We start from the raw sequence: 27157 nt of genomic DNA, 5'->3' as shown, positions 1-27157 counted from the left end.
GATTCGCTTGTAGTGGAGGTACTTTGTAGATGGCAGGTTTAGTTGAATTAGCGCACGTTAAGGATTCTTCTGGGTGTTGACCAAGCTATAGAGAATAACTGGATGAGGGGAGCAACTGAGTTTCCATACAGAATATGGTGTAAGATGCATGAAATTTTGAAATCCCTACTGTACCCATATACACTTTGAGCTACTTGTTTTCTTGCTTTTTTTTGTTTTTCACAGCTTGCAAAAGAACAGAAGAGGCAGATATCATATTTTTAGTAGACGGCTCCATTAGCATCAATCCAGAACAGTTCCTGATTATGCAAAGATTCATGGAGGCTGTGGTCAATGATTCAGTCGTAGGAAGAGACAACGTTCAGTTTGGGGCTGTTGTCTATAGCACCAGAGCTGAGCAGCAGTTCCTACTGAATAATTACTCCACAAAAGCTGAAGTTCGTCAGGCTATATTTAATTTGAAGCGAGTGAAAGGACTGACATATACGGCGACAGCACTGATTTATACCCAGCAGAGGTTTGGTCCAGACTATGGTGGTCGTCCTAATGTTACCAAGATCCTTGTGCTCATTACTGATGGCGCCACCTCACGTGATGATAAACCCAAGCTCCCAAGCGCCGCGCAGTCTCTGAGGAAGGAAGGCGTCATCGTTTATGCTGTTGGAGTAGGAGAGGCCAATAAAGAGGAGCTCAAACTCATTGCGGGGCAGCCTGATCGATGCTTCTTTGTGCAGAATTACACTGGATTAGAAAATTTACAGCAAAACATTACCTCCAACATATGCAATGAATCAAAGCCAGGTGAGTCTTTGCTTTGTCTGGTGTAGAGCTCAGCCCATGCATGGCTTCAAGTTTCAAGTTTTTATTAACATTTGATCAATCGCCTATCCAAATCCTAGGCGATGTACAAGGAATTATTTTAATTTAAACAAAGGAAATTAAAATAAAATAAAATGATTCATAAACATATTAACTCAAGACACAACTAACATGATCCGAGAGGTAAGGGGGAAGAAATACAATTGGTTATAAGACAGGAGAAACATATAAGGGAAAACCAATACGGTTCAGGAATAGAAGTGCAAGTCTAAAAAAGTCGTCATCAGGCATGACTAATGATTAAGAAAGATTAAAAGCATCTTTGAATAAAAAACATTTTAATTTACTTTTGAAACTGTCTAGTAATAGCATTCTTTTCAGCGGACCTTGCATCTATATGCTGCAATACGGTCATCATATGCTGAAGAAATGTTTTGTCCTGTATATACAGCCTGCTCTAGTTCTTAATAGAGAAACAGTTTGGGCCCGATATTCAAAAGAATGTAAACAGCCAGGCCATTTAAATCACATGTCTAGGGCTAAGCATGCATTTTCAGTGGCAAGTATCCAGATGGCGCTGCTAAAAATTCACAGTTAGCGCTCAAGTCGAAACCAGCTATTTTGGGGATGTTCCGGGAGCAGAGTCGGCACTTAAGGGGTCTTTTACTAAGGCGCGCTGGCCGATTTAGCGTGCACTAAAAATTAGCACGCGCTAAATGCTAACATGCCCATTATATTCTGAGGACGTGTTAGCATTTAGCGCTCACTAAATTGGCTAGCGCACCTTAGTAAAAGACTCCCTTAATTAGTTAAGTTAGGATTACCAGATGGCTCCAGGTCATGGAGGACAGGCTGAGCCAGTCTTGGTTTCACTCCTATCGAAGTTAAATGATACTTCTCCCTCATTATTCGCGGGAGATAGTGGCAGAGCCGGACCGCGAATAGGGAAATACCGTGAATATCTGGCTCTGACCCACCCCCGCCTCCCTCCCGCATTCCCCCGGCATCCCGGCCTTACCTAGTGGTCTAGCGGGTTTTCGGGGCAGGAGCGATCTTCCTACGCTCCTGCCCCATGCAGATCGCCAATAGGAAATGGCTGCCATGAGTTCCCATAGTTTCTCGAGACTACGACGGGAACTCCCCACAGCCATTTCCTATTGGCGATCTGCACGGGGCAGGAGCGTAGGAAGATCGCTCCTGCCCCGAAAACCCGCTAGACCACCAGGTAAGGCCGGGATGCCGGGGGAAGGCAAAAATATGGGTGAAATCGCAAGTGCGGAGACCACGAATGGGGAGGGGGAAGTGTAAAACAAAAAAGGTGTTAGTCTTGAAGACTTTATTTCCCCAAAGAAAGCAGTGCCATTTTGTGATCCAACAATTTGTATGTTTCCTGATGTATCCAGACCAACTCAATTACATCAGGCTTTCCGCCAACTGAAACCTAAAATTTTGGTATTTGGAGGCATTTTCTATCTCAAATTGCCCTGTGTCTGATTACATTTGAAAACAATTCTTATGGGTTTATTTATATTCTACCAGTTACTGTACATCCTCCAAGATGGGATTTAATTGCTAAATGTGATTTAATTATTGTTTAGTTTTATGTTCTTGCAGTTTACTGTAATGTTATGTGTTTTTGTAACATTATGAAAGCTTAATAAAAAAATAAATGATATAAAACCAGGGGTCCTTTTACTAAGGATTGCTAGCCGTTTTAGCGCACGCTAGATATTAGGGCGTGCGCTAAAGGCTAACGCATCCATAGACTATAATGGACACGCTAGCATTTAGCGCGCTCTAATATTTAGCACGTGCTAAAACAGTTAGCACGCCATAGTAAAAGGACCCCCCGGACTAGCTCAGCCTATCCTCCATGACCTGGAAACAGCGATGGAGAGACACAAATTGGATGGCAAGAGTCACGTTTAAAAGCCTTTAATCCAGAAACCAATGGATGACATTTAAAAGACTCGACACGATTCATGTTTCGGCCCCTAAGGCCTGCATCAGGATTAACAACTGTGTGGTATAGTGGATTCTTAATGAATCAGAATACTAACGGCGATCCCCACTGTTTCTGATTAAATCTCACTGGCTCCCATCGTATTACCTTCAAAATTTTACTTTTATTATTCAAAACCCATTCCACTAATGAACCTCAATTCATTGATAAATTTCTTATCCCTTAAAGCACTTTCCAGTCTATTAATCAAAAGCTTATAGTAGTCCCCTCTTTGAAAGTTATTGGAACATGACGACATGATATGTTTTCAGTGACGGCACCGCAGCTTTGGAATGCCACGCCTCAGCATTTAAGAGAGGAAAACGACTTGAGTCATTTTAAAAGTAATTTAAAAAGTTTTCTTTTTAAAGATTCATTACAAATCCACTATATACACAGTTGTTACTCCTGATGCAGGCCTGGTATAGGAAATCCTAGTAGAGCGTCACAGAAGTGTCTTAAATGGCCTGGTGGGTGGGCTAGTTAGCCATAGAGAGGTGGACCCAATCCCATAAGCCACTACATTTATGGTGGGAAGTGTGAGCCCACCAAAACCCTACTATACTGCCATATAGGTGCCACCTGCAGCTATAAGGGCTATTGGGGTGGTAGACAGGTGGGTAAAGTAGGTTTTGGAGGGCTCACCATAAATTATAAAGGGGTTATGGTGAGATGTACATCTGGCACCTTTTATGTGACTTTCACAGCAGTGCCTTCTAAGATGCCCCACTGCTCTGATGATATGTCTATGTGGCCAGCCCATTACAATGCTGGCCTCTCCCATGTCCAGATGGCCTGGATTTGGATCTTTTGAACTTAGACGTTTTTGTGGTCGAAAATGGTGAATAAAATTAGGCATCCTAAGGATGAATGTCCATGATGTCCAAATAGGTCATTTATGTTCAAACGATTTTATTGTTGAAAACAGCAAAACAGCAGAAGCAGACAGATGAGAGCAAAGTCAAGTAAGGAACTCTGGAGCATCTTCCACAACAAAAGAACAATCATCAACATTTTATAAGTACATAATGCAAAGTCATCTACTTAACTAATCCCCTAAAGACCTAGGTTCAGAGACATGAACATCACAAACTAGGGCCCTGGAGCAGACCATCCATCATCTCTCCCCCCACTCGAACCAATAAAATGTGATCTTAGTATAAACGTACAAAAACCGTACATCCCCTCCCCCACCCAAAAGCCCAAACCCAAAATCAACAACTACCAATAGAACCCAATCCCCCCAAAACTGACCCCCTCCCCCCCCACCAGGTACTCTCCACCCCTACCCCTGGGACTCTCCACCCCGTCAACTGCAAACTACCCAGATTAATACAACCACCTTAATAAAGCACTACTGCCAAATAGGTCATTTTAAAAAAGAAAAATTAAATATCTAGCAGTTTCGAAAATGGTCATTTCCCCGCCCCAACTTATGAACGTCTTGTGGGAAATATCCAAAGTCAAACATAATCGTCCTATCAAAATGCTCCTCTGTATGTCCAAACAATGAAAAACATGAGATTTATGTATTTACCTTTTCACCGTTGCAACATTATTTGTACTGTCTTTACTGCAGTGTCATGATTCAGTGACAGCTGTCTTTTGGCGTATGGTCTGTCAGCTCGCTGTATTTTGTACTTTTGTCTGCAGACGGGAAACAGATGTGCAAATGCATTTAGGAGCTTTCATTTAAATGTGACTTTCCAGATTCCCCTAACCATTGACTCTCCAGCCCAACATATTCTGACTCTGCTCTCAAATGCTTAGGATGGGATTTGAAGCTCTGGTTGCTTGGCTTTGCCTTCTTTAATTCCCCTTGCTTTAATGTTTCAGTGACAGTCTTCACAATGAGGGATATGGAGCACAATGAATATGTGTTTTTTAAGCTGCTCCAAAAATGTCATTCTCAAACAATTGCTTAGTTCTGGCTGGCCTAATCAGGCAGGAATCTGTCTCAGGACCCCAGTCTCCAAATCCCACCTGCAGTAGATCTGCTGATGAGCCATCAGGGTAACCACTAAGGGCATTAGCTTAGTAAGGGAGGCGGGGGGAGGGGGCAGACCGCCCCGGATGCCATCTTGATGGGGGTGATGGCACCCCTCTGCCCCCCCCTCCCGCCACACCATGCTCGCGCCCTCTCTTCTCTGTCTCTATACTTCTTTTCTTCGTCAGTGCGAGCAACTACTCTCTAGCCTGGCTCCCTCTGAAATCATTTCTGGGTAAACAAGCGTCAGGTAGTGATGCCAGAGGGGAAGCCAGCACAAACAGCAGGCCGAAGAAGCTGCTTGTGCTGGCAAAGATTTGAAGAGGTACAGGGGTGGGAAGTGAGGGCGCAAGTGTGGCAGGAGTGACGAGGGGAGTGCGGGGGGGGCATTGGTGCAGAAAGAGCAGGGGGGTTCCCACTGCCCCGGGCACCTACTACCCTCGCTACGCCACTGACTAAGGGTGTACACTGCCAAAAAATTTCTAGTTTATTTTTTCCCAGTTTTGGGGTGTTTCTTTTTTTGGTTTCATGCTTTCGTTTTAATATTTTCATTGCATAGGCAAAAAAATGTGGCTTGATGGGGATTGCTGGGTATTTGGGCGGGTCTTGTTGTTGAACAGTGTTGGGGACCTGCTGTGTAATATTTGGGGGGGCTTATTGTTTGATTTTATTATGTTATGATTTGTATGTTTGTATTGCACTGTCTGTTTTTAGTTTTGATTATGTGCATGGAGTTGTGAACCACCTAGACCAGGGGTAAGCAATTCCAGTCCTCGAGAGATGGAGCCAGGTCAGGTTTTCAGGATATCCACAATAAATATGCATGAGATAGATTTGCATCTCAAGGAGGCAGTGCATGCAAATCCATCTCATACGTATTCATGGTGGATATCCTGAAAACCTGACCTGGCTCCGGCTCTCGAGGACCGGAATTACCTACCCCTGGCCTAGACCTTTGTGATTGTGCCGGATATAAGTTTTTAAATAAATAAAATAAATTATGCATGCAGTTCAGTTGCACATATGTTAATTCACAGGTTAACGTGTGTACAGTCAATTTTAGGCACTCTACAACTTTTAAAACACCCGTACAAATTGAGTGCGTGCATACGAACGCACATCCCTGCTAACCAGAGAAACTGCTTTAGTTTTTGTCATTTGCCACTGCACGAAAATCAACTCCTTGGCCAGCTAAAATAAGAGAAAATTTAAGGACACCCGCTTCTGAAGAGAAAATGGTAAAAAGAGAGGGCATAATGTGAGGTTGCAGAGAGGAAGGCTCAGGATCAATGTTAGGAAATTCTTTTTCACGGAGTGGGTGGTAGATGCCTGGAACGTCCTCCCGAGGGAAGTGGTGGAGAGGAAAACGGTGATGGAATTCAAAAAAGTGTGGGATAAACATAGAGCAGGGGTGTCCAATGTCGGTCCTCGAGAGCCGCAATCCATTTGGGTTTTCAGGATTTCCCCAATGAATATGCATGAGATCTATTAGCATACAATGAAAGCAGTGCATGCAAATAGATCTCATGAATATTCATTGGGGAAATCTTGAAAACCCGACTGGACTGCGGCCCTCGAGGACCGACATTGGACACCCCTGACATAGAGGATATCTAATTAGAAAATGAATGATGTAAATTAAAGAGTTAAGGCCGAAACTGGACACACTTGCACGGTCTGTGTCCCATATGTGATGATTTGGTGTAGGATTGGGATGGGGAGAGCATCGATGGGAACTCCACTAACTTGGAACATGAGGATGTTACTGGCCAGACTTTATGGTGGATATCCTGCAAACAGGATGGTTGAATAGGCTGGAGTGATCTTGGATGGCAACTTCAGCATTTGAAACCTAGGACAGTACCAGGTGGACTTTACAGTCTATGACCCAGAAATACCAGAGAAGAAACAAGTTAATTTAATCATGTATTTTTAATGGTATAACTAATGGGCGGACTGGATGGACCGTTTAGGTCTTTATCTGCCGTCAATTACTATGTTACTATGCATTAATGACTATTAAAAATGTTTTGTTTTGTCTTTCCTCCCATCCCCCCACCCCTTCCCCCCCAGTTTGTGCACATGATCGGGTTGATATCGTATTTCTAATTGATGGGTCAGAAAGCATCAGAGCAGATTACTTTAACACCATGAAGACATTCATGAAAGTAATTGTGGAAAGTTTTAGTATTGCTGCAAACAAAATCCAGATAGGAGTGGCCCAATTCAGTGCAGAACCTCAAAAGGAATTTTACCTGAATGAGTTTAATTCGAACACTGTGATACAAAATCATATTGACAAGATTGTCCAACTAAAGAGTGGCACCTATACCGGCAAAGCACTGAATTTTGTCAAAAGTTTCTTCGAGCCTGACAGAGGTAGCCGTAAAAACCAAGGGGTCCCGCAATACCTGTTGGTCATCACAGATGGAGAGTCCAGTGACTTAGTGGAGGAAGCAGCAGCTGCTTTGCGTAATGAAAAAATAAACATCATTGCAATCGGCATTGGTCTTCCGAATTCTTTTGAACTTATTCAAATTGCAGGCAAGCCAGAGAACGTGTACACCGTTACAAACTTTGAGACACTGGAAAGCATAAAGAGACAGATTGTCACTGAAATCTGTGAGCCAGATGGTGAGCCTGATCTTCCCCGAGGTAAGCTTAAGACGTCCATTTAGTTTTTGTCTTGTCTGAATGCTGGCTGTACTTTTGGGAATAATCACCCTGACCACTTGGAAAATTGTTGTCTATTGGGAAAGGCCCTAGGGCAGGGGTGGGCAACTCCAGTCCTCAAGAGCCAGAATCCAGTCAGGTTTTCAGGATTTCCTCAATGAATATGCATGAGATCTATTTTGCATGCACTGCTTTAAATGCATATTCATTGGAGAAATCCTGAAAACCCGACTGGATTCCAGCCCTTGAGGACCAGAGTTGCCCACCCCTGCCCTAGGGTCTGGTGGAGAATTATATTTTCTTCATCAGCTGGGATTCTGTCCCTTAACACAGTTATTTCTCTTCATGTACTGAAAGGAAAACTTTTGGGTTTCTGCTAGGTACTTGTGACCTGGATTGGCCACTGTGGAAATGAGAAGGATATTGGGCTACATCAGGGGTGTCAAAGTCCCTCCTCGAGGGCTGCAATCCAGTCCGATTTTCAGAATTTCTCCAATGAATATGCATGAGATCTATTTGTATGTAGATCTCATGCATATTCATTGGGGAAATCCTGAAAACCCAACTGGATTGCGTCCCTTGAGGAGGGACTTTGATACCCCCTGGGCTAGATGGACCATTGGTCTGACCCAGTATGGATATTCTTATATACTTAGTAAATACAGTTGCTGGTGCTTAGCAAGGCAGCATTCCACAAACTTCATCTTAAGTGAAAGGTGTAGGGCAGTGGTCTCAAACTCAAACCCTTTGCAGGGCCACATTTTGGATTTGTAGGTATTTGGAGGGCCTCAGAAAAAATAGTTAATGTCTTATTAAAGAAATGACAATTTTGCATGAGGTAAAACTCTTTATAGTTTATAAATATTTCCTTTTGGCTAAGTCTTAATAATAATAATTTATAGCTAAAGAGACATATGATCAAGAAATAGTTTTATTTTACTTTTGGGGTTGATGCACATACCGAGGGCCTCAAAATAGTACCTGGTGGGCCGTGAGTTTGAGACCACTGGTGTAGGGTATCTTATGACCAGTGCTCAGGGGAACCTTCAGCCTTGCATCACCTCCAGCCCCCATCAATGAACAGAATGTTTGCTTGCTAATGTTGGTTTTCTAAAAATGGGGCTTGCCATATATCACCATTGTCTCTGTAAACCGCACAGAATTGAGAGGTACCTGTGGTATACAAGCATATTGTTATGTTATGTTATATCAGTTTAGAATGTAACCCTTGATATTTCATGGCTGTGGGTAGTGAAAATGTGTGTGTGGGGGGGGGAGGAGTTAACTTTTTTAAAAATACTTTCTTTTTTTTTTAATCTTTATTCATTTTTAAACTTATAATAAGTGTGATAACATATCCGTACAAATAACCATAAATATATCACTTAATAATCAACAATGATACATATAATATTCTCTTATCTCTCCCCCCCTCCCCACCCTTATCTATCATATAATCAATACTTATACAACATGTAACAATAAAAATACCCTCCCTCCCACCCCATAATTGAACTTGTAAATTTAAGGGAAACAAGATTTTTCTAATCATTACAATACTTTGTTAATGGCTCCCAAATATCTTGAAATTTCTTGAAACAACCCTGTTGTATTGCAATATTCAATTCTGTTTTATGTATTCATTTATTGATTGATTTATTGAGGTTTATTAACCACCTTTATCTTTGAAGAGATTCACTGAAGGTACAGTTTAATCTAAAACAAAATTTTGTTAACAGCATAACAATAGTAAAATGACCAAATATAAACATAAATCCAATCAATGAGATAAACTTGGAAATGCTAAATTGAATCCTAGTAATAGGGATAAAATGATACAGTATCAGAAATATACACATTTAACAGCACTGTAGAAGAGGCATGTAACAGAAATATGATAAATGTCAGTCAGTACAATATAAACAATACCATAATAGACAGTGTGGAAAAACATTCAAATAACAGATATACAGTAAACCCCCGCGAATTTGCAGTTCGCGAATTGTGAACTCAGTAATTCACGGTATTTTCCGACCGCTACTTCCTTATACTAAAATCATGGTTACACCAATCAGGAGCTGCTTTGACACACTATCTGGCGTGTCAAATCAGCTCCAGATTGGTGTAGCCTGACTTTATTAACAGGAAGAGGCGGTCAGAGCATACCGCGAGTGATTTTCTGTACACACCAGTGCCCCAGCTGCCCTCTCCTGCCTTTTGACAGGTGAAAACCCGTTTTTGCGGTTTTTTGAAATTCACATTCGGGGGAGTAATATATTATAATGTCAGCATAATACCACTGAAAGACCTAAGCACACATTAGAACATTTTTATTTTTATACGCACTACAGCAGAGCTGCCCAAGTCCGGTCCTCGAGATCTACTGGCAAGCCAGGTTTTCAGGATATCCACAATGAATATGCATGAGAGAGATTTGTATACCAAGAAGGCAGTGCAGGCAAATCTTTCTCAGGCATATTCATTGTGGATATCCTGAAAACCTGGCCTGCCAGTAGATCATGAGGACTGGACTTGGGCAGCCCTGCACTACAGTAATGAAATGGCCACCTGAGGCACCTGCTTCCATTCTTGTGCACTTCTCCCTCCGTATTTGCTGTGATAGGGGATTAACAGACTCGCGAATACAGGAAAACTGCGAATAACTTTTTCATATGTTATTCACTGTATTCTATTACAAACCATCGTGAATATGGTGAACCCGCGAATAACATGGTGGGAGACCTGGCCTGTTCCTGAAGGAGAGGCAAAACATGGTGAAGAAAGTGCTGGGAATCAGCAGTTTTCTCTGTAAACGCTTGGAATAAGCGATTTCTCTATGTAAGCTGATGTAATTTTGGGGGGGAGGAGCCAGCAAGCTATAAACCGCGAATAATTGAAACCGCGATTGCTGAAACCGCGAATACAGAGGGAAAAGTGAACTTGACAAAACCATATTGTTTTTGCTGCACTGACTGTGGGAAGGGTAGATGTCATCATGAGATCAAAGAGAGTTCAAAATTTGGTGCTGTCCCTAGGTTGTTGAAAAGCCATGTTCTTTCCAGAGCAGTGGTTTCCAACCTATAGGTCAGGGGCAGAAAGTGGGACATGGAGAATTCACAGACGCTGACATTTGAAAGACAAATATTTTATTTTACACTACAAATCCCTTTCCCCACCCCATCAAATCATCAGCACAAAATTTATCCGGTTAACCAAGGTGGTGCATGGGTATTCTAGGGATACAGTTTGTTTAGCCAGACAGTGCTAATATTGAGAATCAGTTTATCCAAATGATTTTACTGATTATATTCAGCAGTTGGCTTGGTCTGTTTTAAGTTCACTGAATATCCAGTTAGTTATCTGGATAAACTTTTCCAGATAACGTTACCCAATTGCTGTCACCCGGAATAGCAGTGAGCAGCAACCAGCAGGAGCACGCTTTGTCGCTGCCTGCTCGGCGCTCAGCGGCTTCTTTGACTGGCTCCTTTGAATTCTCACGATGCGTGAAAATTGACAGGAGCCAGTCAAAGAAGCCACTGAGCGCCAAGCAGGCAGCACCAAAGCAGCACAAGAAATCAGCTGCCACCGACCGGGTTAGCAGCGGGCAGACGTGCGGAAAGCTCGCTCCTGCCCGCTGCTCCCCTGGACCACCAGGGATCAAATTTTTGGGGACGCCCCGGCCCCTGTGCCCCCCCCCTCGTTCCAGCGCCTATGACTACTACTCTTTATGAATTGTTATAATGCTGCCATTCCAGCCAGTCAGAGCGCACCCAAAGCACTAAAGCCTAGATTATAAAAACAGCACCTAAGATAATTGTTTTAGTTGGCTATTAACTGCATGGTAATTGATCGCACTGTTAAAACCAATTAAAACGAATTAAAAGAAAAAAAGTAGATGCCACGAGGTGCCTACAAAACACAGTGCTGGAATCACGGTCTACACAGACACCTATTGGCACTGAATGTCAAAAGAGGCATGGTTATAGGTGGGTTTGACATTTGGCACCGCGAAGCGTGATTCTACATCGAAGGTAGGTGCCGGAAATGTAGGCCTTTGAAACCCTGGCCTACATTTCAGACGCCTATCTCAACACAGACCGGGATCCTGAAAATGGTGCCATAATCTGAGTAACACGCGTCCGGCATCGTGGGTTTTTTTTAGGCGCCTTGCTTTTTTTTTTTTAAGTTCAGAAATGTTTTATTAAATTTTACAAAATCAATAGCAAAACAAAACATATGGTGCAGTCCATCAAATACACACACGCAATATATATTTCAGAAAACAGCAGCACAATACATTCATCACAATGGCAAAATAAATAAAATGAAATAGTAACAGTGATAAAAGTATAATAGATGACAAAAACATAATCTGATATGACCAATAAAAATCAATGGCGTTATCTAGATGTCGGTCAAAAATAAAAAGGTTCAGTGCAAGAACAGTGCTCAATACCAGTACATCATAGCGGTGCAAGAATATGCTACGGACATTGTAAATGATTTCAATCAACCCAAATGTATAGACCATGTTTTTGTCATCTATTATACTTTCATCACTGTTATTATTTCAGGTGCCTTCTGATTACACCACTGCTTTTAGAATCTGGGCCTGATTGGCTAGAATCAAGAAAGCGTGCATAAATGAAAAACTATTTGGCCATTCTGAAAAAAAAAAGTCCTTACTAGGTATTCATAAAAAATAAAACCAATCTACTGAGGAATTTAATCCCTCTGGGTGCACTGTATGCAATTTATGTATCCAAAATTGTTCTCGTTTCTGTAAAAATAATTGCCTGCTACCCCGTCGTATGTTCGGTAACACTTGCTCAATGATGAAACATCTCAGGTCGTAGACCTTAGATGGCATTATGAGTTGGACAAAAAAACAAACAACGAAGGAGACCAGATGGTGCTCAATCCTATTTATTAAACAGACTCGACACAACCGTGTTTCGGCACAAGAGGGCCTGCCTCAGGAGTCTAAGAAATAAGACATGTATTGTAATTTTAAAAATGTATATACAGTTATAATTATTATACATGTCTTATTTCTTTGACTCCTGAGGCAGGCCCTCTTGGGTCAAAACACGATCGTGTCGAGCCTGTGTAATAAATAGGATTGAGCACCATCTGGTCTCCTTCGTTGTATGTTTTTATGCCCCTTTCTGATGTGAAGGCAGTTTCTCCTTTTTGTCTTTTGGATTATGAGTTGGGCGCCATTAATAGAATAGTGCCTAGCCTGGGATCCAAGCCGTTTAGGCACAAAGATTTAAACCAACTGAAACTTGGTGGGAACGCCCATGCCTAAATTAGATGCAGATCAGGCACATTTTTAACAGTGCGTGCAAATTCTTTGAACATCTGTGACCTGCCCGAGCCCCTCCCACAGCCAATTAGCGCTAATAACTGTTTACTAGCGCATAATTATTACGCTAATTGGTTCATTCCATTAAATTGTGCGCACAAATTGGGCATGCCTCCAAATTTGAACACACAATTTTGTGCATCCTCTAGAATCCAGAGTATGAATTTCCTTGAATATCAGCTGAGGGATTTCTTCTGAACAAATTGATAAGGCTGGGAAAGCAAAGGGCTTTTAAAATGTGCAAAATCAAAGCAATCTCTTTCTTCATTGTTGCTGATGTAGGAGAACCCCTGACGCTCACATTTTATCAAATTTTGCTTCCCTGCAGACTGTACTATAGATATTTCAGTAGCAGTTGACATCTCGGAGCGAATCAAGATAATGTCCCCACAACGGCTGGAACAGCAAATGCATACACACCTTTCGGAGGTGCTGCTTCGCATGTCCAGACTGAGTGTCATCTGCTGTGCTTCTGGCTTGCAAGCCAAAATCAGGTTCAAGTACCTCGCAGTTGCACGAGATGGCAACATCTTGTTTGAATCTGACTTTGAAAATTATAGTGAAGAGATCCTGAGAAAGTATATAGCTGTGCAGTCTACTGCAGACACCTCCCTGGATGTGAACTTTTTAGAGTCCATTTGGAAAAAAGCCAACCCTTTACCTTCTGCTACTGAGAAAAAGGTAAGTGGGGTTGTTGAAGAGAGTCTATAAACCTAACTTTTCCTCCGGGGGTTGGTCTTTCAGTTTTCGGTGGCTGGCGGGCTCGGGGTGTTGAGCTCTTGAGGCATTTTCTGCAGAATGATGGGGCCCTTCTTGCTGACCTGGGATTGCGGGGAGTCCCTGGGGTTGGGCTTTCTTTTGTCTATTGTCAGCTGAGGCATTATGTGGGCTCTCTCCTGGGGGGTTACTTGGGTGAGGATTTTGGGATCCGCTTCTGTGCTTTTTTGGAGGCGGATTCAGAAACTCGAGTCTTGATCTCTTATTTTCATAAGCAGCTCATGCTCCTTCGGCCACCCAGGGCTTTTCCCTTAGTTCAGGCGGCCTGGCGGCGTGATTTAGGGAGGGACCTACAGGGGGATTTTTTGTTACGGGTGTTGAAACGCACGGTAGGCTTGGTGTACAATGCTGACTTGTGTGAATGTCACTATCGCACTGTCCTCAAAGTCAAGCTGTGTTGATACTCAGTTGTGTTTGTGTTGCTCTGCTGAGGTGAATTCTTATTTTCATGGGCTCTGGAGTTGCCGGGGGATCCAGGACTTTTGGAAAGCATTGGCTTCCTTTTTGTGGGAGCTTTTATATGTACCTATGCCTTTCTCGGCGCTTACTATGTTATTTGCTCACTTTTCCTTATTCTCTGTATACACCTCTGCTGAAAAACTGTTTCTTAGTAAATGTTTCATTTTGGGGATTCTGTAGGCATAGTTGCAATAAAACATACAGACATTTGTATAGGATCATCACCAATATACAGGATGAGACCAATATACAGGATGAGACCCCCTATAGTTTTTGTTTGGTTTTTTTGCAGCAACCACTTTGAATTTCAGTGAGAAATTTTGCACACGTATTTAGTCATTAAACAACACTTAGGGGGGAATTCATCAAGCAGTGTTAGGGTTTAACGCACGTTAGTTTTAAGACTAAGTGATATTTTACCCAGGCTGATAAATCCAGATCAAGTTGGTTTTGTGAAATAAAAATAGAAACATAGAAAATGACGGCAGAAAAGGGCCACGGCACATCAAGTCTGCCCACTCTAATGACCCACCCCCCTAATTTCTTCCATGAAGAGATCCCACATGCTTATCCCATTTTTTCTTAAAATCTGGCACGCTGCTGGCCTCGATTAACTGCAGTGGAAGATCATTCCAATGATTAACCACCCTTTCGGTGAAGAAATATTTTGTGGTGTCGCTATGAAGTTTCCCACCCCTGATTTTCAACGGATGCCCTCTTGTTGCCGTGGGTCCTTTAAGAAAAAAGATATCTTCTTCCACCTCGATACGGCCCGTGACATATTTGAATGTCTCAATCATGTCTCCCCTCTCTCTGCGCTCCTCGAGTGAATATAGCTGCAACTTACCCAGCCGTTCCTCATACGGGAGATCTTTGAGTCCTGATACCATCCTGGTGGCCATTTGCTGAACCGACTAAACTCTCAGCACATCTTTTTGGTAATGTGGCCTCCAGAATTGTACACAATATTCCAGATGAGGTCTCACCATGGATATGTACAACGGCATTATGACTTCGGGCTTTCGGCTGACGAAACTTCTAAGGATACAACCCATCATTTGTCTAGCCTTGGATGAAGCTTTCTCCACTTGATTGGTAGTCTTCATGGCTTCACTAATAATTACCCCCAAGTCACGTTCTGCTGCAGTCCTTGCTAAGGTCTCACCATTTAGGGTGTAAGATCTGCATCGATTTCTGCTGCCAAGGTGCATGACCTTACACTTTTTGGCATTGAAACTTAGTTGCCAAGTCGTGGACCAATGTTCCATTATATGCAAATCTTTCTCATACATATTCATTAGGACTATCCCGAAAACCTGACTGGCTGGTGGTTCTCCAGTTCAGGGTTAGGAACCACTGGTTTAGCTCGTCCAGATCTTGAGTTGTATTGTAAAGTGTTGGGTTTTGAAAAGCCGTCTGGACCCCTGGACATGTCCTCAAAAGGAGTGGGAAAATCTGGACATCTGGTAATTCTACCCATGGTCTGATGACACATCCTGCCATTAGAGGCTCTCTTGATAACAGTTGGGCTTTAGCAGATTGTGCTAGCAAATTTGTAAGACAATAACAGTTTGCCAGGAGTTTTAAAATAAGAAGCACTTTAGTTCATATGATTATGTCCGCATCTCAAAGAGCGAGTTATCAACCCAAAATGCTTCTAAAGACAGTTTTCCTGCATCCTCCTACTTGTTCTGGAAGAAGGAGATATCTAAACCTTTTCCCCAAAAAGGCAGATTTTAGACAGGTGTCACACAGCTATCCCCTGCTCTGACCAGGCGGCTTAGCTGTACCAAATCCTGACCTGTCGGGGTGGCTTCCCCAGGAAAGAGGAAGACTTTTCAGGTACAACAGACCTAGGCACCTGCCTAGTCTGCCAGGCCACACTGAGATACTTTGCCAAAAAGGAGACACGATTCAGGTTTGTTCAAATTCACATACTTAGGCTTTATTGAACAGGGGGTCTGAATACTTTAAGCCACCCTCATGGAACGCAAAAATTAAGCATACAACAAAATAGCATATAGTTATCAGAATGGCTTGAGAACCAAGTATGGCATACACTTCCAATTCCCTGGGCTTTCTCTGCTTTAAATAAAGTCCTCTTCACCAGGGTTCACATAAACAGAAATGCCATGAAAATAAACTTCCAAACTTTAGAAATAAAGTTCCAAGCTTCGGTAAGGTACCTAGTTTTCAGAGCAGACTCCTAGGCTCATTAGCATCAGCTGAGCTTCCCAGCTGACGAAGCACAGCAGGGTATCAGATAAGCTGTGAGCTTTACTGAGGCTTTATCACAGAGGCTTCACACTATCAACAATACAGTTCTTTAAGCAAACACTGACCTCCGGGCAGTCCCAGAGTGAAACGGAGAGGTTTTCCTTCTCTCCCTAATCAGTGACACCTGGGCTCTGGTTGCAGAGAGCCAGCACTCAAACGCAGCTTAGTGAGACAGATACTCAGCTTCCCTTCAGCTTATGGACTGACCTCCATTTCCTCTGGGTTATAGTCAGCTTCTGGACACACTTCATCAGTGTCCATTGCCTACTCTTTTCCAGCAGCTGGGCTCAAGCTTGGGAAGTCCTCTGCTATTTTCACGTCCTCACTACTGTGGGGTTAAGGAGGGAGACTTCTCTCCTCATCTGCCTGTTTGCACTGCTGCTGGTCATGCCTTTGCTTTGGTTCTTCAGCTTCCCCTCCATTCCTGCTCTCCTCTGTGATTCAGGGCTCTGCTTTTACATGTGCCATAGCCCCACCCCTCTCTCCTAGGAGCAGGGGGGTTGGGCAGGAAATCCCTAGGGAAATAACTCTGGTTTTCCTAGGCTGTTAATGTGCATACCTTGCAGGACTAGGTCTCCATTTCTCAGTAAAAGTCCTATCAGGCTTTCTGATGAACTTATTCTGATATGGCATTCTCTGCTGTATATTCTTAGGTTTAAACCCTTCCTGCTCTACTTCACTATCTGAGGGGTAGTCAACCAATTCAATATCTTTACTTTTAACCTGATCAGCTCTCCTGACCAGGGACCGTGCTCTGCTTTTATCCACTACAGGGACAAAGCTGGCTACGGGTTTGTCACACAGAACATGGAGAGAGGAATTTAGGCATCCAAGTTGAGATGTGGAAAATTCTAATCGAGTTTTACAAGAGACTCTGTCATTATTTATTAAGATTATCACTAAAACAGGAGTGAGTGGGAAGTCGCTCCTAAACAGGGGGGATTGCAAGGAAAGGGCAATACTGGAGGAGGAGGTGATCCCGGGTGGCTGCACCTCACCACTGACACCTGCTTTTGCAGCAGGTCTTTATTTGTGCCTGGGGTCGTGTGTAAATGACAGTGTCTAGATTTATTATGATCAATAGGGGTTCCCCTTGTAAGATGGGGAATCCATGTTAATATGATAGGCGCCCCCAAATCACTCCATCTCCCCAACTCTACCATGACTCTTGGTGAAATAAACATGTAAACAACCCTCTTTCTAAAATGGCATTTCCATATACATGTGTAAATGCTGCTATTTACAAATGGGGATGCTTCAAAGACCAGGGACAAAGTCTTTAAGCTCCATGGAGATGAATATGCAGGAAGTGAAAGTAATCAGTGCTTCTATTTCCTGTTAAATTAGAGCCCTTTGTAGGCATTTGGATCATTTCCCATGTAAAGGTAATGTTTAGCTTTAGCCTGTAATAGTCAGTGATTGTTCAGCCTTAAATCAGGGTAACTTGGGGCAAGGGTTTGTTTTTATTTAGCTAAACTATAAACTACCTAGAAATTTGAACACAGAATTTTCTTGTAAGACTGAAGTGTTAATTTTGTAATATTCTTACAGATCATGTTGATATTCACTGATGGACTGGATGAGTCTACAGAAAGGTTAAAAAAGAGCTCAGAATCTCTCCGTATGCAAGGTATTAGCTTATTACCTTCTGTGCCTCAAATGAGTGGGATGTTAGTAACTTTCAGGGGTTATAATTGGGTAATTCTGATTCTGTATGCAACCATTGAAGCCTCTGAGGTTGCATGCAGTAGTCAGGATGGTGAATGCCTATGAGGTATCACTTTTGCAATGCAGAGGGTTGAAGGGTAACATTAAAGACAGCACTGTATATCACAATTTGCAAAGCCATTTACCCGGGTAACCCCCTCTTTTTTCTAATTGGGGACACACCTAAAGTAGAAGTTAAAGACAAAGGAACTCATTTTCAAAACACTTAGGGCTAGATTCACTAAGGGCACGGATCGGATCCGATCTGTGAGGGATCCAATCCATGTCCGGGGGCTGATTCACGAATCACCCTCATGCAAATGAGGGCAATCAGATTCATGCCCCCAACAGACTGAATCGGAACACTGAACAGCAATCCTTGAGCATGCGCAGACCATCTGTAGATGGTCTGCACATGCGCTGGCCCTCTGTGCTCGGCAGAGCAGGAAATTTCTTCTTTTTTTCTTCTTCCCAAGCCGGTAGTTTTAACCCGCTTTAAGCCCGCAGGTTAAAACCATGGGCTTGCACTGCGGGAAAAGTTGGGAGAGTGGGAGAGTCGGGCTGGCAGGAGATCGGGGGTGCAGGAATTCGGGGCAGGGAGCAGAAAAACAAGGCAGAGAGCAGGGCGGCAGAAGGCAGGGCAGTTGGAAAGGACCTGAGCGACTGGTTCGTCGGTGTTTCAGGTTTTTTATTAGTGAATTGCTGCCTGCCATCATTTGAATGCCATTCCCCATCATTTCCATGTGCGGATCGGAGGATGATCGGGACACAGGTTAGTGAATCAGGTCGGAGGGAAATCGGGTCGCAAACCGATCGGTACACGATCGGTTTGCTTAGTGAATCTAAGCCCTTAGACACACAAAGTACCATGGAAACCATTTGTGCTATGAAAATGAGCCCCTATGTCACCTTCAGAAGCTACAGCTAGATTAGAGGAGTACGGTATAAATGACCGCTCAACTCCTCTTTTGCTTACGTTGCCATTATAATTTGGAATAATCTACCTGTTTACATTAGGACAGATATCAATTATTTAAGGTTTTGTAAAAATTTGAAAACTTTTTATATGACTTTTTGTAATATTTATGTTATGATGAAATTTTAATTATTGATTGTTTTTGTATTTTCCCGTAAATTTTACGGCCTCTTTGAATGTAAATCACCCTGAACCTTTTTGGTGTTGTGCGATTAATAAATTGTGGATTAAGTTAGATTAGGTGGTTCTGTAGTGTCTGGAATCATGGTCTGGGTTCAGACCTGCCGTAGGCCTTAAGGGATCACTTTCTCTTCTCCTCTCCCTCAAAGAAAATAGTCCAGTTCAAGTTTGATTCTAGGACAGGCAGGTGTACTGATAAGAGAGATATTCAAAAACAGAAACAGGCAGCAAATAAGACTAGTACAAAGTTCAAAAATCTTAAAATCAAAGGTTTTGGGGCCAAACAAATGGCCCAAAAATGGGGATCTCAGTTTATATTCGAGCCATCTTCCAATGATGGTGCTTTTTTCCTCCCCTCCCTCCCCGATGACCAATGCTGTTATCTTCCACCTACCACTCTCAATGTCCAGCATTACTATCATCCACCCTCCCCCGATGACCAGCACTGTTATCCTCCACTCCCCTCTGATGATCGGCACTGCTATCTCCCCCCTCCAGTGACCAGCACTTCTAGCCCCCCCACCTGATGACTAACATTGCTATCTTCCCCCCCTCCCTGATGACTGGCATTGCTATCTCTTCCTCCCCCTGTCCCTTCCCCCCCCTCTGATGACCGGCACTCCTATCCTCCACTAACCTGCCCCAGACCAATATCACACTTACAGTCCCAATGCTCTGGAAGCCAATGCCAGTGTTCTGGGCTGGGCTGAGGGGCCTTGAGCATCTCCGCATGCTCAAGGCCTGCTGGCTCCCACCCTCTCCAGGATTCTTGAAGGGAGTCCAGCAAGCCTTGAGCATGCACAGACGTTCAAGACCCTTCACCAGCACAGAGTGTCAGCAACGGTTTCCAGAGCATCAGGCCTGTAAGTGTGATGTTGGTCTGGGGCAGGTTAGTGGAGGATAGGAGTGCCTAAGCCACTGTTTTTTGATTCTCCAGCACTGCCATTAGCCTTCTCTATACTTTTCTTTTACCTCAGTCCACCCACCCCCTGAAGCAACTTCCTGTTTCCGCTTGGGTGGACTGCAGCAAAGGAACAATGCATAGGAGGCCACATGCAGTTTAAGAGAATTGTTCCCATGCTGGCGACCTCTTTGTAGCTTTCATGGTGAGGAGAGCTTCAGAACCAGATGGAAGAATATTTGGTGGAACTGGAGGGGGTGGGGAGGGAGGAAGAAGTGAGAGACGCTGATTGGGAGGGGCAGAGAGAAGAGGAATGGGGGCACATGGATGGAGGGGAGAGGAAGGAGATGGTGGCACATGGATGGAGGGAATGGGAAGAGATGGGGCATATGAATAGAAGGAAAAGGAAGTGGAATAGGAGGAAAGAGATGGTGCACATGGACGGAGGGATAGGGAAGAGTTGGAATGATAGATTTGAGATGGAGGCAAAAAAATGGAAGAAAACTTAATATGAAAATCACTGTCAAAGAAGGATGTAGTGCAAAACGTAAGTGAGGAAAGAAACAGCAAATGCATAAGGAGGTCTTGGAACACACACAGATGGAACAAGATGACCAGAAAAATAAAATCGCTGGATAACAAAGGTAGGAAAAATGTTATTTTCAATTTAGTGATTGAAATATGTCAATTTTGGAAAATTTATATCAGTTGTTTTTATATTTTGGACTGTTTGGGAAGAAATGCATTTCTTTCTATTTCTCTTGTGGTGTACTGTGTGCAGAGTCTGGCATATTAGTGTCGTTTGTGTACAGTAGTACTTTTAGTTTGTCGGTTTGTATTTGAAAAAGTGTGTGGGGGGGGTTGTTTTTGTTTTCTGCAAGTGTAGCTGAGGCCAGGTGTTCTGGTGGGGATAGAAGTCCAGAAACTTTGGTTGATGTCAAGGCCCCAAGTTGGAAAATATTTGTCATTTCTCCTTCAGCTTTTTTAGACTTGATACAGCCCCAGCTGAAAAATGAGTGATTACTTATGGCATGATCCCTGACAAACGATCCTCATGTACCCAGATTTCTATCCTGGTTTATATTCAAGTCAACCTTTTTTCCTCGTTTTTTGGGAAAAAGGTTACCTCAGTTTACATTCAGATCGGTTTAAATTTAAGTATATACGGTACTTGTGACTTAGATTGGCCACTGTTGGAAACAGGATACTGGGCTTGATGGTCTTCGGTCTGTCCCAATGGTAAAGCTAATGTATTTATGTTATTACACAAATCCTGACTAGGCATAAATGTCTGCAGATTCACTCAAGCTGTGATTTCTGTCAATTAACCCTTAATATTTTATCAAGACACAGAGACATACACTTCTCTCTCCGTATTCACTGTGATAGGGGATTAACAGAACCGCAAATACAGAAAAACCATGAATAACTTTTTCATGTTATTCGCTGTTTTCTATTAAAAACCATCGTGAATATAGTGAAACCACGAATAACACGGTGGGAGACCTGGTCTGTTTCTGAAGGAGAGGCAAAACACGGTGAAGCAAGTGCCGGGAATCAGCAATTTTCTCTGTAAACGCTTGGAATCAGCAAGCTGATGTAATTTGGAGGGAGGAGCCAGCAAGCTAAAAACCGTGAATAATCGAAACCGCGAATGCTGAAACCGCGAATACGGAGGGAGAAGTGTATATGTGTCTTTAAAAAAAAAACTTTCTTGCCCTTCCCAAATAAGTGCCTTGTTGTAAAATAACCCTCTTTAAACACTGTTTTTTTTTAAGTTCAAAGCTTTATTGATTTTATAATATTAAAATAAATTTATAATATTAAATATAATTTATAATATAAAAAAAAAAAGAAATAGCAAAACATTACAAGTGTATATGCTCCGAAAAGCAAAAAAAAAAATACACTGTTTTATACAGTCAGTTGACTGAGGACTTAAAAAGGTCAACATCGCTCCAATTGCTGAAGACCACTGCTTGCAGTTTTTGAGTTTGATGGATGCTGTCTTCAAGTGAACATGACTTTTGACAATTCTAATTTACTTTCCAAGGACTTCATGCGCTTTTGCTGGTCGGCTTGGAAGGTGTTCACAAATTCAGAGAACTTCAGGAGATTGAATTTGGCAGGGGATTTGGTTATATGCAGCCTCTCAGCATTAAAATGCAAGACCTCCCGAGCATTTTACTCCGAGACCTTGTAAGTGCCTTTCTAATGAAATATTTTGTTGGTTTCTAAAGTGCTTACTTGATAGATCTACCTGTACCTGTTGCAATGTTAGTTTCTGATTCTCAAACAATATTTTTCAGGACACTATTGTAGAACGAGAATGCTGTAATGTGGTTTGCAAATGCCTCGGCCAGGAAGGCAGTCGAGGATCTCAAGGTGTTCGTGGACCACAGGTAAACTTTTTCCAAAAACATGTATTCCTTCTTGAATGCAATGAAAGTCACTTTCCATCTTTCTTTTTTTTTTTTTTTTTATAAATCTTTATTGATTTTCAAACTTTGACAGTGCAAAACAATTAATTGAACATAAACACTGCATAAAACTTTCCATCTTTCAAGCTAGATATTTTTGGGCCCATTAGCAAAAAGACATAAATGTGTTGTACATAAAAATATCTCCTTGCTATTTTTTTAGGGGACAAAGCTGGAAACGATTCAGTGGTTTATATTACGGAAGTGGGTCAAATACCGTAGTCCATGGTTTTTTTTAAACGTCAGCTCTAGCATTTGAATATACTAATCAAGCAAAAGGGAAACCAGCTGGGTATAAACAGGAAGTTTCCAAACATGTGTGCCCAAACTTCTTTCAAGAATTGTTCATCGGCCCAACATGCTTTGGCATGCAACCGCCTGTATCCGGGGAAAATGTACACAACGAAGCAAGAGCCACTACCCTCTGAGAGCAGAGTATCAGAAACAACTGTGAAGGCAACCTAAGGTGCTCAGTTTATTGCATCAAATGAGACTTGACACTTATGTGTTTCGGCCCAACGACCTGCGTCAGGAGACTGATTAATAATGATTGAAGGATCATTAGAAATCACATTGCTTATTATGGTTGTCTTCCAATGTAAAAAAAAAAAAAAAAAACCCACCTCAGTGAAGAAATTCAGTGTACAAAACTGCTACAAAGCTAGCATAGATGAGCATCTGTCAATGGCAGCCACCGATCTAGCAAATTCTCTCACACTGACCGTCTAAAAGGAATACACTACTTCCTTATTGAGTGCCGTGAGGGACCTTCAAAAAGATATAGCAAAGGGGCATGTGACGGCACTTATCTTACTTTGTTCTAATGTGAAACACTGTTTCGCCACAGAAATTATCAGGGGACAATCTGGTCCTGTCTTGCTGCAATTTCAAACAGTTTACTTTTAAATGCTTTAAATGCCCATGAAAAATTTGAAGAAGACAGCAATTTGCTATATAGTTATTCTGAAGGTTTTTTGGGGATCAATGAAAGAAACCCCTATCCACGAAAAAACCTTTGCGATTGAAATGATCTTTGGAGTGGATTTCTGAGATCCTTTTCATTCAGCTTTTTGAGCCTTTCTTAAATCCAGTCAACCTCAGGGGAAAATATGCCATATAATACATATATATGTTCACCTAAAAAGCAAAAATATAGACAAATCAAACATAGGTGCCCTGTATAAGAGGCATGGGGTGGCCAAGTCTCCCCAGTGGCAATTGCAAGAGGACCGCCCTGACTCTGCTCCAGCTACCTGCAGATCTCCCTCTCTGCTGCTCTCTGCGGCTCACTGGTGCTGTATGTACCTTGACCACTGCTGGTAGAGAGGCACACCATAATTGAAAGGAGTTTGCTCGGAGCCTTAGTTGTTTCCTATGACTCATCCCACCTTCTCTGATGCAATTTCTTGTTCCACGTGGGCAGGACACATGGTAGGAAAGAACTGAGGCCTGAGCAGCTCCTTTCAGTCTACTTGTGGCAGTGAAGGTAGACAGAGAACCAGTAAGCCACATGGTAGGGAGATTGGAGGCAAGAAAGGGGAGAAACTATGGACCTGCAGCCTTGGTTGAGAAAGAGACAAGTGCTGTTTTCACTAGACAAAAGAAAGAAGAGGAGAGAGGGTAGACAGAGAAACAGGAAGAGGGGCTGAATGGAAAGGGGAAAGAAAGAGGGATATATGCTGGACAAGCTTGCAGGTGGGAGGAAGAGAGAGACTAAGGGGAAGAAATAGGGAAATATGCTGGGATGGAAGAGAAGGGAGAGATGCTGTTGACCCAAGAGGGAGCCATACTGAACTAAGAAGGGGTGTTGAAAGTGTGGATGGGAAACCACAGGGAAAAAAATACTAGCTCGGGGAGGGGGGGGAAGGAGGGTTGAATAAGGGGGGGGGGGAAAAAGCAAAATGCTTTAAAAAAAAGGCCAGTTTGTGAGAAAGTTACACGTTAGAATGTGCTATGCCCAGATTTTACTGCTTTTTAGTAAAAGGGCCTCTATGAATCATACTTAAAAGTACAAGGCACTAGCAAAATGAAACAACAATCATTGAAAAATGCTATGTCTTAACATTTTTTTAAAACACATGAAAACAAAGCAAAAGTAGAAACTCCAAAAAGAGTAACTTTAAAAGTAAAACTAAGCTTAAATGTGCACAGTGTTAACAAGCATGAATCAATCAAGTTATTCTAAAATGATGTATTTTAAGCTTAAAAATACATGAAAACAAAACCAACAATAAATAAGAGAATAAAAGCCCAGAAGTTTTACCTTTAAATCAGCTTCCCATGCATGAAATAACATGTAGACACAAAAGACAAAAAGACATGGGCCTCCTTTAACAAAGGTATGTTAGGGCCTTAACGTGCGGAATAGCGTGCGCTAAATTGCCGCACGCACTAGCCGCTACCGCCTCCTCTTGAGCAGGCGGTAGTTAAAAACGCTAGCGCACCTTTGTAAAAGGAGCCCATGGTCCCTTTTAAAATGGCATTTTCCCACTGAAAATACGATGATGATGTCATTACATAAAAATCATTTGAATCTGCTTCTGATTGTTTAAAAACACAATTCTAAAATGATAGCCCTCTTTTAAAAAAAAAAAAAGCTCCCACTCGCACTTCGTTTCTCCCCCGGTTAGAGGATGCAAACTAAAAAAACACCATGAGCATCTTCTCTCACATCAGGCTGCTCTATGGGGTAAAGACCTAGAACAACTCCTATTGCCCACCACTTATGAGGTATTCAGGAAACGCCTCAAAACTCACCTATTCCTGAAATACCTAGACAGCTGACCCACTTCCCTCCTTCCCCTCTCTTGCCCTTTCTCCCCATTGTTCCCACATCCCTTAAGTTAATTCAACTTGTATGTCAACTCAACTTGTACTCCACTAATCTTCTGTAAACCGCATAGAACTTAACGGTATTGCGGTATATAAACTGTTATTATTATTATTATTTCACGCCTTTTCACAAAAATACTTAAAAACTGCTCATATTTAAAAAGTAACCCCTCCTCCCTTTTACTAAAACACGATAGCGGTTTTTAGCACAGGGAGCCTCACTGAATGCTGCGTGCCGCTCCCGACGCTCAAAGGAACTCTATGAGCGTCGGGGGCAGCATGCAGCATTCAGCACAGCTCCCTGCACTAAAAACCGTTATTGCGGTTTAGTAAAAGGGGGGGGAAAGTAATAAATAACTAAAATGTTGAGAATTTAAAAGCTGACAATAAAACAACAAAGATTACATAAAATATAATTAAAAGTAGCTTAAAAAGTTTCACAATAAATAACTAAGGGCTCCTTTTACTAAACCACGGAAGAGTTTCTTACAACGGGACAGCGAGGCAAATGCTCCAACGCTCATTCAATTCCTATGAGTGTCAGAGCATTTACCTCGCCGGCCCGCGGTAAGAAGCTCTTCTTCGGTTTAGTAAAACCCGACATAAAACAATAAGCAGCCAAAAGAATAAAAATGTAGATAAGTCATAGAATAATAAACTGCCAGGGAGACCATCAGCATTTCTAAAAGATGGAGAGTTGGCCTACAAAAAAAGGAGTGAACAGTCACTGGTAAAGGGGACGGGACTTCCTCCACTCCTTGTGATACATAGAAAAACAACATAGTTAAAATATCATAAAACAATAAACAATTACCCCCTCTGTTATTAAACCGCGCTGCTCCCCGATGTTCATAGGCTCCCCACGCTAGAAACTGCTAGCACAGTTTAATAGAAGAGGCCCTTAGATAAATCATAGACTAATAAAACAACAAATTATATATTAGTCTTTCATGGCATAGTATCTCCCGCTATACAGTTTAATTTAGGACAGCCTTTTTGGGTTAATGATTTGCAGTTGTCATATCTAGTGTTCAGACAACCAAATTTCCAGACAACCAAATTTCCAGCTTCTGCCAAGCTAGTAACTGCAAACATTGCAAACACGGTTAAGAGGGCTGATGTAAAAGAGTGTAATTCTGTTAGTGAATGATAATGCTCCCTCTTTTTGGACTTGGAGGAATCGTCTTCATGCCCTGTTGTTGTTGGAGCGTAGGGTGGCTACTCATACTCTAAGCGTAAGACACTTTTTTTTCCCAGATATGGGACCTATATATGCAATCCTTGCTTTCTTGGGCGCATAGTGAAATTCTGAATTCCTTGGCCTAACTTTTGGCAGGTGGAGGGGGCTGGAAGGGGGGGCATCGGATGTGCAGGACTGTGGTACAACAGGGGTTTTGGGGGGGGGGGGATGGTTTCTCTTCTTTCTTCTGTCTTCTTAAGCTTCCATCCTGTTTTTCTCTTGCCCTTGGGAATATAAGAGTCTCAGTTCCTAGGGAAGGTACTCTATGTCTTGCTTTTGGCTCCTGTGGGAAGCTAGGGTTGGAACGCAAGGGGGGGGGGGGGTGTTGGGGAAGGGTTTGCTGTGGGATTTTGTTTTGTTGCTCAGTTTGTACATTGTTGTGGTTTGTATTATTGTACTTAATAAAAATCGTTTATGCATAAAGAGGGTTGATGTAGAACGGATGGGTAAGAAATTCTGTGAGAAAGTGGCAAGAAAGG

General features: G+C 42.4%; 1 protein-coding gene across 5 annotated transcripts in view; it reads left to right on the top strand.

The window, feature by feature from the left end:
- Positions 1-27157, top strand: part of COL6A6 (collagen type VI alpha 6 chain) — a 274284-nt gene that overhangs the window by 124858 nt on the left and 122269 nt on the right. For all 5 annotated transcript variants that reach the window (XM_033930035.1, XM_033930033.1, XM_033930034.1 and 2 more), the window contains 6 exons: positions 226-801; positions 6882-7463; positions 13178-13530; positions 17914-17992; positions 22180-22325; positions 22436-22528. In XM_033930035.1, coding sequence (XP_033785926.1) covers positions 226-801; positions 6882-7463; positions 13178-13530; positions 17914-17992; positions 22180-22325; positions 22436-22528 — 1829 coding nt within the window. The remainder of the gene's footprint in view (positions 1-225; positions 802-6881; positions 7464-13177; positions 13531-17913; positions 17993-22179; positions 22326-22435; positions 22529-27157) is intronic.

The sequence above is a fragment of the Geotrypetes seraphini genome, chromosome 2 (genome assembly GCF_902459505.1).
Source record: "Geotrypetes seraphini chromosome 2, aGeoSer1.1, whole genome shotgun sequence".
Taxonomy (NCBI): Eukaryota; Metazoa; Chordata; class Amphibia; order Gymnophiona; family Dermophiidae; genus Geotrypetes; species Geotrypetes seraphini.
This window is presented reverse-complemented; position numbering and strand designations above follow the sequence as displayed.